The 18549-nt window shown below is 40.1% G+C and overlaps 1 protein-coding gene across 1 annotated transcript; it reads left to right on the top strand.

The window, feature by feature from the left end:
- The first annotated feature begins 1648 nt into the window (after positions 1-1648).
- LOC122024911 (oligouridylate-binding protein 1-like) lies at positions 1649-18062 on the top strand. The gene is made up of 12 exons (XM_042583647.1): positions 1649-2044; positions 2714-2775; positions 2949-3051; positions 6505-6581; positions 6662-6723; positions 6831-6918; positions 7065-7140; positions 7218-7248; positions 7545-7667; positions 16742-16827; positions 17072-17245; positions 17575-18062. Exons 1-12 carry the CDS (start codon positions 1907-1909, stop codon positions 17845-17847), a joined length of 1293 nt encoding a protein of 430 aa, XP_042439581.1. The 5' UTR covers positions 1649-1906; the 3' UTR covers positions 17848-18062.
- Positions 18063-18549: the final 487 nt, after the last annotated feature.

Below are 18549 nucleotides of genomic sequence, written 5' to 3'. Positions count from 1 at the left end.
ATAAATTCTTACAAAATTCAGATATATACCTGCATAAATAATAGAAAAGCAGTAACCAACCAAAAACATTCCACTGCTCTCACAATTCTAAATTGATGAATCAAAATCACTCCTACTTCGTTGTATGTCATATTTGACGATGAGGAGGAGATTTTTAATGATGAACTTTCATCTTTATTTGGTTTTGATTTATCAATTTAGAATTGTCATTTTTTTTAGCTTGGTGAGGATGGTGAAATGAATTTTTAACTGGTTATCCTTTTCAGAGTTATCTTTGTTTATTGTTCATGTCGGTGTATGTATGAATTTTATAAAAAATTTTATCGAATAATATAATAATTGATTTAATGCACTTTCTCCACCTTATTACTATTAAAACTAATAAGAAAGATAAGAAGATAATTATCTTTTACGAGATTTCCTACTTCTGGTCAAAGAAGATTAAATATTATTTTTAAATACATGAACAAAATACTATCAAGGATAAAATACTACCGGATAAAAACACATGGGGTATTCATATAATCTGAAGGTCTGATAGAAAAAGTTAACACATGAGAAATAAAAGAAAAATTTTAAATTAATTATAAAATATAATTGTCAGTATAATTGTGGATTCAGATTGCAGATAATCAAATGCTAGGAACTCAACCCCGGAGCTGCAGGACTACACCCTGGTGCAAGATATATTCATTAATAATTTTAAAAAGATATTTTTTTAAATAAAAATAAGAAAAAAAACAAATCAGATTTCCTAAAAGTTTGAATTTATATAAAAGCTATTTAATACTTTTTAATTTTATCATCAAATGGTATCTAGTGCCTCAAAATTTAAATTTATCATCTAAATAATTATTTAGCAAAACAAAGCATTATTTTGATTAGCATGACTTTGCATGCACTTCCCATTGAAATTTTTTTTTGTTTTCACTCCCTAGTCTAATATATTTATCTAATTGCCCCTGATATTTTAAGTATTAAAAATCTAAAAATGAGTATAAATCCTCTTAAATTCAGTACATTAAACTAGATCTAGTATATTTTTTATCAAATTGAGTACGATTCTTTTTCCACTTCAATTGGATGAAAAATATACTAGATTTTCTTTAAATGATTTTCAATTGGATGGAAAATATATTAAATTTTCTTTAAATGATACTCAATTGGATGAAAAATATACTAGATTTTTTTTTTTTCAAATGATACTGAATTTAGGAGAAATTATATTAAATAAGAAAAACATCGTACTCAATTTAATAGAAAATATACTCGATTATAATTTAAAATGTTAAATTTAATAGGAATTATACTCATTTTTAGAGTTTAGGAAACAGGAAAAAAAATATACTCAATTTAATAGAAAATATACTCAATTCTAATATAAAGTGTTGAATTTAAGAGAAATTATATTTATTTTTGGACCTTTTATACCTAAAAAATTTGAGGGGCAATTATGTTACAATATTTGCATGAGGGAGTTGAAGTAAATAAAATTTTGCATACAGAGAATGGAAACAAAGTTTTTTATAAATGAGGATTGCATGTAAAATTCAAATTATGATTGAGGTTTTTCTCTACATGGAGGTATTTTGAAAATCCCTCTAATTTTATCGACTAAGTCACGATAAATGTCACGAGTGATGTGGCGATCAGTGTGAGCTCCTTCCCAAGTTATTTCGTCGCTCGCCGTCTGAATCTTCGTTTTTCTTCTTCATTTCTAACCCTGTCTCGCTCTCGCTTTCCCCCTTCTTCTTCTGTTCTTTTTCCCTCTCGATTCGGGGGGGTTTTTTTCTTCTCATTTTTTTTTAAATTTTTCTTCTTTTTTTATTTTGTTCACCTGCTTCCATCTCTCGGTTTATTCGATCTCGAATCTGAGAGGTTCGCGAGAACCCTAGCGCGAGGTACGATGCAACAGCAACAGCAGCAGCTGATCCTCAAGCAACAGCAGACTTTGATGCAGCAAGCGCTCCTCCTCCAGCAGCAGCAACAGCAGCCGCAGCAGCAGTCGCTCTATCCTCTCCCGGGTCTCTTGGCCGGTCCTCAGGTCTCTCCCTCCTTCCTCTTACCTGCTTGTCACCCAAATTAGCTATTCGTCGACTTTAGATTGACGACAACTCTTGCTACTAGTGTCGTTGTGCTGTCTTTTGTTTTTTCCCTGATCGAGGTTCTTTTCGACTATTGTGTTGCTTGGGGATGATAGTTATTTTGCAGTGGAAACGAGGGATGTTCAGTTGGATCCCTAAATTAGCGCTTCATGAGCAGTCTCAGGGAGGTGGGGGTTGATGCGTTTGGATTGGATGAGCTATTTTCTAGGAGTTGCCTTCATATGTGGTTCCTTGTAATTTTATCAGTATGACAACTGAAAAATCAGGGTTTTGAGGCACTATCGATTTTGATTAAAGCTATTCTGTGGCTCTTGTGAAAAACTTTTGTTAGCTTCAAAAACATCAGATCCCGGTTGTTAATTAAACCTATCAGATATCAACCCCTCTATAGAGTTTCTTAATTATTTTTATGCTTAACCGGAAACTTCTCTTTTAATTCCTATCTGTGCAAATTCCTGTCTACTTTCTTATTGATAATAACTTCTCGCCTTTAATGCAAGTTAAATGCTGGACTACCTTAAGACTTCTTTTTGCTTGTTTGTAGTTTCTATGCCATAGTTGGTTTTATTGATGATCTCCCATTGCTAATTTATAGTTATCTTTTACAGATAGAGCCTATCCTAAGTGGAAATCTACCTCCTAGATTTGATCCAAGCACATGCCGCAGTGTGTATGTTTCTATCTTCATGTTTAACTTTATTTAGACTGCTATTGTCCTTGAACCTTTGCAATTAGTAAATTATTCTGGATTGTTCAATGTGCTTGCAGTTCTGTTTTTTATTAGCTCAATAATGTGACTGGATCTAATTGACATGCCTTCACTATAATGTATCTACATTATAGCTATGTGGGCAACATTCATCTCCAGGTTACTGAAGCACTTCTTCAAGAAGTTTTTCAAAGTACTGGTATTGTTGAGGGATGCAAGCTTATTAGGAAAGAGAAGGTTAGTTGAAATCTCAATCTATTGTGTAATTATCTAATACTACCTTGAACTTTCTTCAAATTCATTGATTTTTCTTATGCCTACTTTTTGTTTGTTTTAGTTGTAGCCAAACATTAAGTTTGCTGGCAAAAATGCCGATGTGGATATGTCACTTGGAAAATTTATATATGGCTATCATGGAAATTGTGGCGTCAATTGGAAAACTGAACTAATTCATACCCAGTGATGTGCATGCCATGCCAATTCTTTTTGAAACATCTCAGGACATATGTCTGGCTAAATATTTATGGTTAGGAAGATATAAGCTAGTTCATGTTTTGGCATCAATTGGTCTTCAAAATATCCTTGATGTTTTGAATTGAAGTCTTTTAATTTGGTAGTATCTTACAGTAAATAAAGAAAACGATGACATGTTGTCTTGGAAATGATTGTCAAGCAAAGCTCCATCCTTTTTTTTCCCTTCATTCCATATTCATCATTTAGGGTGTGTTTGGTTCGGGGTTATTCTTGATAATCTTGGTTATCCATCCAAGGTTATCCACAAAAACCTTGTTTGGTTTAGGTATTCGATAATTCCCGAGTAATGTTCCATGCCCGACATGTCAGCAAAAGGGTCATGCAGCCCGGAATCGGAAAACCTCATAAAACTAAGGTTTTTCTTGATTCTGCGGTTAACGAATTTTTTTTACCAAAAATACCCTCCGATAAGAAAAAACATGAAAAAAAGAGAAAATGTAAAAAAATATTAAAAAATGTAAAAAAAATGTTTAAAAAAATTAAAAATTTATTTTTTTAAAAATAAATAATTTTAAAAAATAAACAAAATTAAAAAATATAAATTTTAAAAATAAAAAATAAAAATTTTTAAAAATTTTAAAAATTTTATTTTTTTTTGAAAAAAAAAATAATAAAAATTTTAAAAATAAAAAAATTTTAAAATAAAATAAATAAATAAAAATTAAAATTAAAAAATGTAAAAAAATAAAAAAACACATAAAAAAGTAAAAAAATATACAGGAAAAAAAAGTAAAAAAACATTAAAAATAAATAATAATAATAATAATAATAATATTATTATTATTATTATGTATAGTTGATTTTGTAACTGAGGATAATACGGTAAAATATTAAACTAGGGTATTCATTAAAACCTTCAAACAAACAAGTTTTTGTTGCATTACCTAGGTTGAACCAAACAACATTTGGTTATGTTTTATTCCCTATAACCTTGGTTATGTAATTACCTAGTAATCACATAACCAAGGTTATACATGATGACTTGAACCAAACGCATCCTTAGGGTTTTGTGATGTGTCATTCCCTTGGTCAACCGTATGATTTATAATTCTGAAGAAAAGATTCCACAAGGCAATTGTTTGGGTAGGTGTGATGTAGTGATAAATTTAAATTCCACTATTTTTATATAGTATAATCTAATATAAGTCGACATTTATAATCTCGCAGTAGCCATGTGAAATTAAAAGATTGAATTATCAATCTACCGCTGTCAAATGTGCTGATTGCATTTCTGATGTATATCTTGGTTCTGGTAGGCTGTGTATGAATATCTGGTTGGTATTTGTTTTGCTTTTGCCTTACACATTTCATTTGCTAGTGTTATTGTTCCATGTCCAAGGTTTAAAATCTCGATCCGTACCAAGGTTTCGGTCTCGGATTGGAATAATACGGTTTTGGTATTATGTCGTGCCAATATAATTTCGGTTCTTTTTTAAAATTTAAATATAAATATATATTATTTTTTATTAATATTTGATTATTAAATATGTTTTATATTTTGAGATGTTGAATTTATATTTCAATATTTTCTCATAAGATAATACCTATTAAATTTTTTTAAAAATAAGTAATTCTCAAAATTCAAAATTAAATTTAAAATTATAAAATCATTTGAAAGGTTAAAAATAATTTGAAAAATATTTAAAAATCTTAAATTATTTTTTTGAATGTATTTGTAAATTTTTTATTTTTAAAAAATTATTTGAAATGTTTAAGAATTATATATTTTTTAAATTTTAGATTATTTTAAATTTATATTTAATTTTAAAATTATCTAAAATTTTTAATTATTTTATTAATCTTTAAAATTATTTAAAAATTTTGAAATAATTTTTAATATTTTACAACTATTATTAATAATAGTTTATTTATAAAAAAATTGCATATTAAAAATTTAAAAAATTAACTAAATAAAAAAATAAAAAAATTGTGGTTGCGGTGACTTTATTAGAATTTTAAATAGATTTTTATATTTTAATAGAATAATTTGATTAGGATTTTAGGAAAATATGTTTAGCTATCTATTTAAAATAGGAGCTAACCTAGCTAGGAGACCAATAAATAAATAATATATTATATATTTTTAGAATTAAAATAAATAAAATATATAATTAATTAGATAATTTTATTAGAATTTAATTAAGTCTCTTTGGATTATCTTGATTATAGCCCGGAGTTGATTGAGATAATCATACTAAGTTTTAATTTTAAAAAACTCTCAGTCCTAATTAAAAAAACCAGCGAGCGAACACAACGCGACCTCGGTCCGACCGCGGGGGTCGCATGAGCCTTCTGTGGCGACCGCGGGATCGTGCGACACCTTTGCGGCTGCTGCTGGGCATGGTGCTGGGTGTGCTGGTGTCGATCAGCGAGCGCGGAACGAAATATTTCGCCCATTTCGACCGGCTCGATACGATATTTCAATCCATGCCCATACCAATGCTTTTTCTTAATGAAATGTAGTTTAGGCATTATTTTGTTCTTGTTTTGGTGACACATCATATAAGTTGCAAGTCTGTTGGATGAGCTAACAAAGAATATGGTGCTATCCATGTGAAGTCTTGTTTATTGAGCAAAGAGAGTTATTTCAGCTTTTCCTCCTATATTCCATGATTGATGCTATTTTGAATTGCTGAATTAGATTGTGAAGACATCCTCACACTGTAATCTGTATAACTGATCACCACTCTTTTGAATAGGTTCATATGGGCACACAAAAGCATTGGTAGTAAGTGATCTTTTTTACATTTGGCATTTGTGTAGTATTCAGCCTTGTGACCTATGAAAACAGCTGAAAGGAGCTTTATTTTGGAACTTGGATTTAGATTATCTTACCGATCAAACCTGCCAATCTAATTCTCTGTGAAAAATTTCATGAGATACGTGACAAGTTGACCTATGAAAACAGCTGTAGATTGTAATTATAGGCAAAACCATTTGTCAACCATGGATTCATCCTTATTTCCTAATATAATATGGTACATTGCTATTGTTGGCTAGAAGCTGCACCATTTCAATCTGTAGATCACCCCTTTAGTTGATGCATAGGGCTGTATGCAGAGATGTTGATATGCAATACCTGTTTGGGCTAGTGATTAAGCACATTATGTGTTACATTTTTAATTTGATTTATTATTGTTGCTCTGCCTTTTGCAGTTATCCTTTGGCTTTGTTGATTATTTTGATCGTCGTTCAGCTGCCCTTGCAATTATGAGTCTCAATGGGAGGCAGCTGTAAGTTGGATAATTTGATCTGGTGTGTGTAATTTTTTTTCTCTTTATACTATTCATGATTATGTTGCACCTTCTCGAAGGTTTGGTCAATCTATTAAGGTGAACTGGGCATATGCTAGTGGGCAAAGAGAGGATACATCAGGTTAGTTAAGGGCATTACCTTTGCAAACCTCATTATGTACAGATTGATTTGAGATGCGTTGGAAAGTTACAAATTCATTGGCAATTTTTAATTTTGGTACAATATAGGACAGTACAACATATTTGTTGGTGACCTTAGCTCTGAGATTACAGATGCTTCTCTGTTTGCATGCTTCTCTGTATACCCAAGCTGCTCGTAAGTATTCACGTTTTTCCATTTGAATATATATGTCATAAAAGTTATTAGGCTAAAGGCTTGCTCTTTCTAACTTTCTACATTATTTTCTTTACTATATTTATCATTTAACTAGTAGCTACTTGATTTCTCTCCTTTTATGACAGAGATGCTAGGGTCATGTGGGATCAGAAAACTGGTCGTTCTAGAGGGTTTGGTTTTGTTTCTTTCCGGAACCAACAGGTTGGTTTACAATTAAGTCTATTGTCGCTAGTTTTTATTGTTTCTAACTGAATTTCTTTTTGACTATGGCTTTGCAGGATGCTCAAAGTGCCATAAATGACTTGACTGGTGAGTTTCTGTTTTTCTTGTTGCTGTTGCCTTTTTCCCAATATTATTTGTTATATTTGTCTGTTTGGGAGTTGGACATATTTTTAGCGATTATTTTGTTCATTGTGGATTTGAAGATTGCAGTCATACTGTTTACATAAACTACAATGCTTATATTTATGGAATCGTGTTTTACTAGTGTATTCTGTCCTCTACTTTTGAAATATGTATAGTACCATGTTTAATTTGTCTGTCTGCACTAATTCTTATTTTAGTTGCTAGAGTTTAACTAAACTGTCTTATGTGAGTTGATGCAGGCAAATGGCTCGGCAGTCGGCCAATTCGTTGTAACTGGGCTACAAAGGGAGCTAATGCTAATGAAGAGAAACAAAGCTCAGATTCAAAGAGTGTCGTTGAACTAACAAATGGATCTACTGCGGGTGGGTGACATCATGAAATGTTGCAATTACAGTGCACTATTTGTTATTCTTATGTAGTTTCCTAAATTATAAGTTCCTATCTGTACAACTTTTTAGTGCCCGTTTTGCACCTTAATTACTACCCACATGACCATCTCCCCCACAGGTTTACACTAAAAGGTAGATCCGCTACCTTAGCGGCCCCCCTAGTGCCGGCCCCATGGATATGGAGGGAGGTTCATGCAGGTACACAGGCCATAGGCGCATGGCCCCAGGTCGTCAGTTCCTGAGAATCGACCCCTGACCATTACACTAAAAATACCATGCGCTCATCGTCTACGCTACGCCCTGGGGCAAGTTGCCCCCACAGGTTTAGCTGAGATGGTAAGTGGATGGCAGATTTACCTAATGAGTGAAGGGTAGAATCCCGGGGTTGGTGGGGAGTAAATCCCTGCACCCTGGCATAACTCACCCTCCCATCCATCTTATCTCTCAGTTATCGTGATTTACCTCCCTCCTGATGGTCCTGGAGTGGGCTCACAGGGGGTGTTGGGGGCGAGCGTAATCGCCCTTTTGCTGCTACTACACAAGTTACTCTATTTATTAATTATTACTTTTTCACATAAAATACATAAAAAAACCCATATAGGAAACCTTTGGGTAACCAACAATGACAACTTTCTTGATATGTCACAACATTAATGCTCCAGAGTCTAGATTTCGGCCTCGGCGGTCGCCTAGGCGCTAGGTGGCCCCTAGCCGAACCGAAAACCATCTATTCGGCCAAAGTAGGTGGTACTGTTTATGTGCGGTCCTAGGCGCCGAATATGTTCAGTCCAGGTTTGTTTTTTGTCTTAAATAAAAATATTCGGTTTGTTCGGCCGGTCTGTTTGTTTTGATATTTCTTTGATATAGATTTTGGTATTTACGATTTTCTACTACTTGCCATTGTGCCTGATCCTGTTCGAAAGCGTGAAGCTGGAAAGCCGGGGATGTGGCGGCTCTGCTGATTGGATGAAGACCTCGCTCCTTTGCAAAACAAACCAAGCCAAGGAAGAGGTTCCTGGCGTTGACCCTCCAACGCTCAAGTTAGAAATAATAGTAAGGAAGAGAAATCGAGAATAATTGAGACATCAATCTTACCTTCTTCATACTTAGCATATTCTTTTATATCTTTCTTAGTGACCCTCCATCTTCCTCTGTTTAATAATATTAATTACCGACAGAAGACATCTTTGTCTTAGCTTCTCACATTCATGGAACTAGTATTAATCGTAAGACTATTTTGTCTTGGCTTCTTTGCATTTAATGATAGATGGAATGATCTCTTTTATTTTCTCTTTCCCTTATTAAGTATTTCAGTCTTTTTCTTTTTTATTATTTTATCGATTCGTTATTAATACGTGCAATGCCATACCATACCCTGAGCCAGACGGGTGGCCCGCTCGACCTATTCTCCTACCAACCAGGCGTACTAGACACTGGTTTATTCGGTCGGCCGATCGGACAGTGGTTCATCCGATCGGTCGATGTAGCCATCTTCCGCCCGGGTTATGCGAACGAGCCTTGTTTAAGCCCTGACATTGACCACCCTGACTTTGACGTACATCATGACAATTAACTCGTGTCAGGTGAACTCTTCCTTATCGTTGTATCACAAGCCTCCCCATCAAGTCTAGTCGAAGGAGGCTGCAAGTCCGACTAACTGGACAGGTTGTGTCTTCAGCGGATTCCACATCCGATTGGACTGTGCGTGATCCCCAATCTCTGATCGGCCCATAAGACAATGCCACTCGACTTTATTTTGCCGTGTTGGGCCTGTAGCTCTCTCGAGTTGTGGCTGGGGCAGATGATGCATAGGACGTTCGACCCTATGATCCGTCCCCTATGCCAACCGAAACGATGGGCAGCCTTGACCCGCCCCCAATGCCAACCGGAACGATGGGCGGCAACACTTTGCTAAAACTTCTCCTTTCCCTATGCTTCCATGGGCGAGTGCGGGCTCGGTTGACGTCATCCAAATTTCTCGAAGATCATGTAAATCCTTGATAATTATGGCCGAGCACACAGTCATACCTTTTAATTAGGTTCATTAAATGCCGTTCGGTGATCGAAGGACACGTGTCCTACACTACCTCCGTACGCTTGATGTGACATGCGGCTATTCGCCTGCGACGCAACGTACGCCTTTTCAAATTCATTGGCTGGATTTGTTCCTAGGTTATTGTAACTCTGAATTTGATGGCGCAGGTTGATCGACTGCGAGGTTTATAAACTACGTGTCCGTCGCCTTCCTCCACGCACCTTCGTCTTCGAGTTCTCCGGTGACATTTCGTTTTCTTCTGTTTTTTCGGTGATCTTTCCAGTAAGCTTCCTCCTTTCAATCGAATTTTTTCGTTGCACTTCGATCTCTTTGTTTTTGATGGCAAGCTCCTCACATCCCCCCGTCGCCGTCCCTGGACTCTGGTATACTTCTATCGAGTCCAGGTTCGACGGCGGCAACGCTGAGAGTATGAGAGCTGCTTATGAAATTCCGACTATCAAATCACTCTTCCTTCTGCCTTTGATCGTTCGAGCGAACCATCGCCGGATTTTGTCTGTTTGCGATTCCCGATCCATCCTTTTTTCTCAGCCGTTTGTAAATATTTCCGCATCTCTCTCTATCAATTAGTGTCGAACTCCTTTCGGCTGCTGTGCGGGGTCGTTCTATTCCGCCTGCACGACATTCCTTTGACTCCTTAGCTCTTCCACTATTTCTATTATTCAAAATTGTCTGAGCCCGGGACTTTTTCTCTTCCAAGCTCGAGTGAGCTTAGTCTTCTTCGATAAGATGTCGTCCTCTAACAAACATTGGAAGGACTACTTCGTTCGCTTTCTCGAGTGGCCAGATTTCCCGATCGGCTAATAACTGGAAGTGGCGAACCCGCCGAAACTCAAGAACTACAAGAGCCGATCGGACTACCTCCATGCAGCTTCACACTTGGCCGGTCAGAAGTACCACACCCATAAGTTGCTGCATGAGGGCGTCCTCTATGTGTTCGGCTTGAGCCTGATTCACACTAAGCTCTCGACCAATTTAGGTATGCACTTTTTCCTCGCAACCTTTGAATCTAACTGATTTCTCTCTTTATTTTGCAGCTCAAATTATGTTGCGCGCGTGTCTAGCCGGCAAATGCAAACTAGTGGATGTAGAGATCAATGCTGCGGCCATAGCCGAGTTGGAGGGTTGCGGCTTACAGCGACGACTGGTGGTGAAGCGGTTGGCGCAGCGAATCCTCCACCAGAACGGCTTCCGGTGATTCCGGTTAACGGGGTCTCGGAATCAGCTTCTTTTGGGGAGCCGTTGATAAGCCGAAAGAGGCACAGAGCGGAGGTTGCTTCCTGATCTGTTTCTTCCTTGATGCGGACCCCAACCAGAGCCAGCCCGCACCTTCCATCTGAGCGGTGTGAAACCTCGACGTCTGTCCAAGCAGCGACCGCTCCTCCTACGTCCTTGTCGTCCGATCGGACACCTTCATTGTTCGGGCTGCCACAAGGAACCATCTGCGCTCCGTCGGTTGCCTTTATATTGCCTCCATCTCTGCCGAAGGCTTAGAAGTCTCATATCCGACCGACGTCAGCGTCTCAGTCAGCTGGCAGTGCAGCTTCAGCCTCGTCTGCTCCGAGTGGCCGACGCCATATAACGACAGTCATCCATCTGCCTACAAATGAGTGGCGTGACTCCGACCGCGCTGAATCCCGAGCCCCTGGGCACCAAATAATTATTCAGGGGCCGCTTGCATAGATATGGGCTGACACCCAGGCTCGCACGATGGTCATGCCTCCAGGGGCGCTCGTCGACAGTTATACCCAGATATCCATTGGGGTAAGTATTTTGCTTGTATGCTCCTATTTATTTTCGCTCGACTCTAATAGTTTCCTGGTTCCGTGCAGTATTGGGTGGAGAGCCTGACCATGTGCCAAACGCTCACATTTTTAGAACACGAAGTTAAGCAGCTACACACCCCGAGCGGTTAGGAAGCGGCTTCGCGGGAGCGGATGGAGTAGATGGGCGTTGAGATGGCCCAATTGAAGGCCGATCTGAATAAAATCTCGGAGCAGCTAGAAATGGAGAAGGGCAAGAGCACCGAACAGGCAACGCAATTGACTCGACTTAATAAACAGGCCAGTACCTTCGAATCCAAAATCGACTGGGCTAACACTAGGAAGCTCCGAGCGATCGAAGACTTGGAGATCAAAAACAAGGAGTTTCGGGTGTTGGCTCAGAAACTGAAGGATATGGAGATGTCTCTTAACGTTGAGCGGGAGGGTCGATCGGTCGAACGATCTGCTGTGAAGACCCAGCTTGACGCCAAAGACGCTGAGCTGGCTAAGTTGAAAGCAGAGCTTGAAGCCTCCCGAGCGGCCTTAGAAACTTATCAAGGAACCGAGTCTAGCATGTTTGAGCTGCTGAAGAAGACCTACCTCCGTTCGGGCATTTTCACAAGGTCGTCGACCGAACTCTCTACCTCTTCAACTTTGCGATCGACGGGACGCTCGACCAACTTAAGGACGACGACTACATTCCGATTATTCTGACTAGCAAGGAAGGTCATCAGCCGAGACAAGTAGACTGAGTCGCTGCCCAACGATGTTTTAGATTATATTGAGTGAGCCCGTTCGTGTGAGTTTTGCTTTATTCTGACTGCCCTTCCTGAGCTTTGTAATTTTTTGAAGTATTAATGAATGAGCGTTCATTTGGCGAACCTTTCTTGTTTGTTCGTCCCCTTCTTACCGTTCGGCCTTTTCTTTTCGGTTCGACTTGCATTTAGTTCACGTGTTGACGCGCAAGCTCGAGCAACACTGTGAGGGACTTACGCTAAGTGTGGCTTCGAGACCTTTCGACCGACAACGGGCTATCCATTTTCATAGCCGCTCGATCAATTTCGGGTTTAAGGTTCAGCATGTTTCTTCGATATTTGCACATAGATCAGCTGCTCGGACTTATTTTATTAATATGTCGTCGACCTATACCTCACAAGTTGCGGCCGATTTGCTTCCGAAACACCTTGTTCATGAGCCTCTGGTAGGTGGCGCTGACATTCTTCGGGACGAACGGTATGACGTTGTAGCGGAACGTTCTGTTGGTCGTGATAAAGCTAACCTTTTCTTGATCTTCTTTGGCGAACGACACTTGGTGGCAACCTTGATACGTGTCGAGCATGCAGATCAACTCGCAACCCGCCGTAGAGTCCATCATCTGATTTATCTGGGGTAGCGGATAGAAATCTTTCGGGCACGTCTTATTCAAGTCGCGGAAGTCGATGCACACCTGCCATTTGTTGCTCGGTTTGGAGACCAGCACGACATTAGCGAGCTAGCTCGGGAACTGGGCTTCCCGGATGTGGCTCGCCTTTAGTAATTTCTCTATTTCTGCTCGGATGATCAGGTTCTGTTCCGCGCTGAAGTCCCTTTTCCACTGCTTCACGGGCCGGGTGTCTGGTTGGATATGCAGTTCGTGCTGGGCGACGTTCGGCGAGATTCCGGGGAGCTCGTGGGTTAACCAGGCGAACACCTCATGATTCCGCCTAAGGCAGGCAGACAGCTCTGTCTTTTTCTCGTTCTCTAGACGGCGGCAATGAAGGTGGTCGCTTTTGATCGGTTCGGGTGGATCTGGACCTTCTCCTTTTCTTCATAAACCAACGAGGGGGCTTCTCAATGATGGCGTTCACCTCTAGGCGCGAGTTTTTCGGAGCAGTCCTGCTTCTGATCTGACCATCTCGATATAACATCGTCGAGCGGTTAATTGGTCACCTTTGACTTCTCCCACCTTGTCGTCCATCGGGAACTTAATCTTTTAGCAGTAAGTGGACATTACTGTTCTGAATTCGTTGAGGACCGGTCGGCCTAATATAACATTGTAGGCCGACGGTGCGTCTACTACAATGAATTTTGTGGTCCTTGTCCTCTTCAGGGGCTCCTCGTCGAGTGAGATGTCCAGCTTGTTCTGGTCTATCGGCAACACCTCGTTGCTCGTGAAATCGTAGAGCGGGGTCATCATCGGCAACAATTCACTACGGTTGATTTGCAACTGATCGAATGCCTTTTTGTATATGATGTTCACCGAGCTCCCTGTATCAATAAAAGTTCGATGGATTGTATAATTGGCAATTACCGCTCGGTTGATCAGTGCATCATCGTGAGGAATTTTCACTCTCTCTAAATCTCTACGGCCGAAATTGATCTCAGGTCCTTCAGCTCTCTCTCTTTGTTGCAGGCAACAGTGTGGATCTCGAGTCGCCGAGCATACTACCTTGCTCGGCTAGAATATTCGCTGGTCGGTCCGCCGACAATCATTCCTATATCTCCTCGAGCAACATTACTCTAGTTCTCTTCCTCCCGCGTCGATGGTCTGATCCGCTCGGCAGAGGCTTGGGCGGCACCTAGGTTATTCCTTTGCAGGGGTTGATGATGGTGTGACTCAGTCGTCCTCCTTTCCTCCTTCCTTTACCCTGCAGATCGGCTTCGGTGTCATCGATCAGGAGGTGGTGATCGACGGCGGTATCCACGCGGGGTCGATCTGCTAACTATTGGCGTCAGATCGTAGCAATCACGCGTGTTGTGTGTTGCTGACGGGTGGAAGGAGCAGAAGAGTGACGCCCATTCCTTGCCTTTGGCGGCCTTCGGGCGACCAACCGCCATATGCTGTACGACTTGCACTCTTGGCTCTTGGTGGGATTGGGCTCCTCCCGATCGAGGTCCCTTGGGGGGTTGATGGTTGCTCAGCGGACGCCGCTCAAATGCGCTTGCTGGCTCGGCGGGTATCTTCTTTCACGTTGATGTATTTGTTGACCTTCTTTTGTAGGTGACCGAAGTCTCTCGGCGGCTTCCGAATGAGTGACTGAAAGAACTCTCCTTCGGTGAGCCCTTGGGTGAGGGTGTTCACCACCACGTTCGAGGAGACCGTTGGGATGTCCATTGCCATCTGATTGAAGCATTGGATATAGGCCCTCAATGCCTCTTTGGGCCCTTGCTTTAGCGAGAATAGATTCACACTCGTTTTCTCGGGGCGGCGACTGCTGGTGAAGTGATGTAGGAAGGCCGCTCGGAAGTCCTTGAAGTTATGGATCGAGCTGCTTGGTAATCGCTTGAACCAACGTTGCCCTAATCCGGATAGTGTGGTGAGGAAAACCCTGCACTTTACCAGTATAGCACTTCACTCTATCCGTATACTGGTGAAGTGTGGCCGCGTTATCAAACTTGGCCAAGTGGTTGTCCGGGTCGATCGCTCCATTATATTCCCTGATCGTCAGCAGGTTGTAATGCTTCGGCAGAGGGTCGTCCAGAATCTCCTGCGAGAACTTTTGATTGACCCGCTTGGGCGAATCGTCTAACCTTGGCGCTTTTCCTTTTCGTGCGTCCTGGATGAGTGTATTATCCGAGGAAGATCCCTGGTCTCTATCTGCTCAACCCCTCTCTTCCGATGGAGACAGAATAGCGTTTGGTGGAATGAGATCGGTGCATTAGGGGTTTCCCCATAGGTGCCAATCGGCTTCTTGTTCGGTTTCCGAGTGGAAATTTGGTTCGTTCGGTCTCCTTGCTCAGCCTGGCGACTTGCCGCTGAGGCTGCAGGCTCTTGTGCTTGGTGTTCGAACAGTGCCTGTTGGCACTCCGTTAGCGCCTGTTGTTGCTGTTGTTCCACTATTTTCGCCGCTCGGACCTGTATTAGCGTGTCGAGATCCTCTTGCGTCAGCATCACCGATGTGAATCGTCCAGCATATTCCATCTTCTCGTTCGGGTGCAGGTTAGTTTCCTACAGACGACGCCAAAATGATCCTATCCGAAAGTGTGAAGCTGGAAAACCGGGGATGTAGCGGCTCTGCTAATTAGATGGAGACCTCGCTCCTCTGCAAAACAAATCGAGCCAGGGAAGGGGTCCCTGGCGTTGACTCTTCAACGCTCAAGTTAGAAACAATAGTAAGGAAGAGAAATCGAGAATAATTGAGACAAATATCAATCTTACCTTCTTCATACTTAGTATACTCTTTTATATCTTTCTTAGTGACCCTCCATCTTCCTTTGTTTAATGATATTAATTACCGACAGAAGGCATTTTTGTCTTGACTTTTCACATTCATGGAACTAGTATTAATCGTCGGTCGAAGACTATTTTGTCTTGGTTTCTTTGCATTCAATGATAGATGGAATGTTCTTTTTTATTTTCTCTTCCCCTTATTAAGTATTTCAGTCTTTTCCTCTTTTTTTATTTTATCGGTTCATTATTAATACGTGCAATGCCATACCTCGAGCCGGACGGTGGCCCACTCGGTCCGTTCTCCTACCAACCAGACTTACCAGACACTGGTTCATTTGATCGGCTGATCGGACAGTGGTTCATCCGATCGGCCGATGTAGCCACCTTCCACCCGGGTTATGCGGACGAGCCTTGCTTAAGTTCTGGCATTGACCGCCCTGACTTTGACTTACACTGTGGCAATTGACTTGTGCCAGGTGGACTCTTCCTTATCGCCGTATCAGTGCCAATTTGATGTTCGTTTTGATATGTCTATTTAAAAGTACTAGAGCCCCTAGGCGACGCCGCCTAGGCGCCAGTTGAGCGCCCAATTGGTGCCTAGCGCATTATGCAACATTGCACAACATTATTGTTGTGAACTGATATAGCAACAGTGTGTTACTGGAACTTAGGTTCTAGTATCAAACACGTTTTGTGGATCTAAGCGTTTGGCATAGTTTGTAAAAGTTCACGATGTGTATCTCCAGTGAAAGAAGTGAAAAGTTGGTCTGCTATTGTTATTTGGGATGCCTTATTGATTTCCAAACATACTTAAAACTGGTTTTAACCTGGATTAAGAACATGCATGCCAATTGGATATAATGGCAATCATTGGTAGATTTCTGAATGTTTACTTAAGGGGTTGGAATGTTTTGGAGTACGCACACCATTTCTTTGTTTTATATTTGAATAACATTCAAATTCTGTGTAGAGTGCATTGTTGTAAATATGATATGTTGAGCAAGTAGTAGCATTTAATTTTGTATTGCTGTGTGCGCTGTTATTCTGATTGATATATGCCTTGATAAAATTTCCTGCACAGAAAACGTACAAGAAAATGCACATGATGATAGCCCAGAGAATATCCCACACTATACAACTGTATATGTGGGTAATCTTGCTCATGAGGCAAGTATCTCTCTCCTTCCCCAGTTGTTTTCCTTTCTCATCATGCTGCCGTTATGCAGGTTTATGTTTTTCACAAGTTGATACATTTTGCAAAATTGTTGTCTGATGAAAATCATGTATTTTCCCTGGGTTATCTGTCTACTATCAAGAATTTATCTTAGTTATTTCCAAAAATATATATTTTAGTTACTTGATCAAGTACTTTCTGCCTTTCTGATCTCAGATGTATGTAAAAAATTTGCAGGTTACACAAGTTGATCTCCACCGCTATTTCCATGCTTTAGGTGCTGGAGCAATTGAAGATGTCCGAATTCAACGTGAAAAAGGGTTTGGATTTGTGAGATACAGTAATCATTCTGAAGCTGCTTTGGCTATCCAAATGGCCAATGGCCAAGTTCTATGCGGAAAGCCAATTAAGGTATACTTTGTTCGTTTCTCAGTGTTCTAAAGTTCTCCCTTTTATTTATTGACCCTGAATTTCCCATGTTGGCAATATGCCATATATACCCATGGAGATTACGTATTAAAGGTGGATTTCACATGCATCCGAACATCTGAGGCGCTGAAATTGGCCTTGCAACTTTATGTAATTGTTGAAGTGTCAATCCATATCATCTTTCAACTGTCCTTGTTTATCAATATCTTCCTCATAAACACTATTTTATTATTTTGATTCTTCCATCTATGGTTCATGTATGCCTAGTGTATATGTTGGAGATTTATTGTGCCACATTGTTTGCATTTCAGTGTTCTTGGGGTAGCAAACCAACTCCACCTGGAACAGCCTCCATCCCGCTCCCTCCACCTGCAGCTGCTCCTTTCCCTGGACTTTCTGCAACTGACCTCTTTGGTTATGATCGCACCCTTGCTCTGAGCAAGATGAGTGCAAACCAGGCACTGATGCAAGGCCACCTTGCTATGAAGCAAGCTGCCATGGGAATTGGCACAGGCGCGAGCGAAGCAATCTATGATGGTGGGTTCCAAAATGCTGGTGCAGCCCAGCAGCTGATGTACTATTAGTAATTTCACAAATGAGCTTCTTGTTGCTTTCCATTTATGGCCTTTTATTTTCTTTCATACTTTGTGTATGCTTGAATCGTTGGTAGGGTTTTAGAACTTATAGTATATGCTTTGATACTTTTATGCATAATTTGTATCTGGAGATGTCGATATATGTAGACTTGAATGGTTTGTAGGGTTTAAAATCTTGTTGGGGAACTTAATACTTGGTTAAATTCGTATTGATCTTTCTATTTGTGTTCAGGGGCCGAGGGGGTATAGAAATATACAGGCGGAATCCTCTGGTCTGTAGATTATGGATCAGATGATGGTCCATTATTTATGATTGGTAGATTATGATGGACCTTATTTGTGTAAGTGATGGGGTACATTGAAATGGATCAATCCACAAAATGGACCATCCTCTTATTTGTTAATTGCGGATTAGAGGATTTATGTTCATAAATATGGGGTGAATTTCGCCCCTCCAATATGAAAATCCTCGCTCCGTTTTTGTTTGAGTTGCTTGTGTGTTTTGTGATTTCTCATGCGGTCTTCTGTTTTATTAGGCAAGAAGAAATTTCTCGATGGTTTCTTTCAGAAACCTTTAGGGGGCGTTTAGTACGCACGTTTTTCATTTTCATTTTCTGGAAAATATGCGTTTTCTGAAAAACGGTGTTTGGTTTGTATTTTTCGCGGGCGTTTTCTAAAAATTTGGCTATT

This window comes from Zingiber officinale, chromosome 9B, assembly GCF_018446385.1.
Source record: "Zingiber officinale cultivar Zhangliang chromosome 9B, Zo_v1.1, whole genome shotgun sequence".
Classification (NCBI taxonomy): Eukaryota; Viridiplantae; Streptophyta; class Magnoliopsida; order Zingiberales; family Zingiberaceae; genus Zingiber; species Zingiber officinale.
This window is presented reverse-complemented; position numbering and strand designations above follow the sequence as displayed.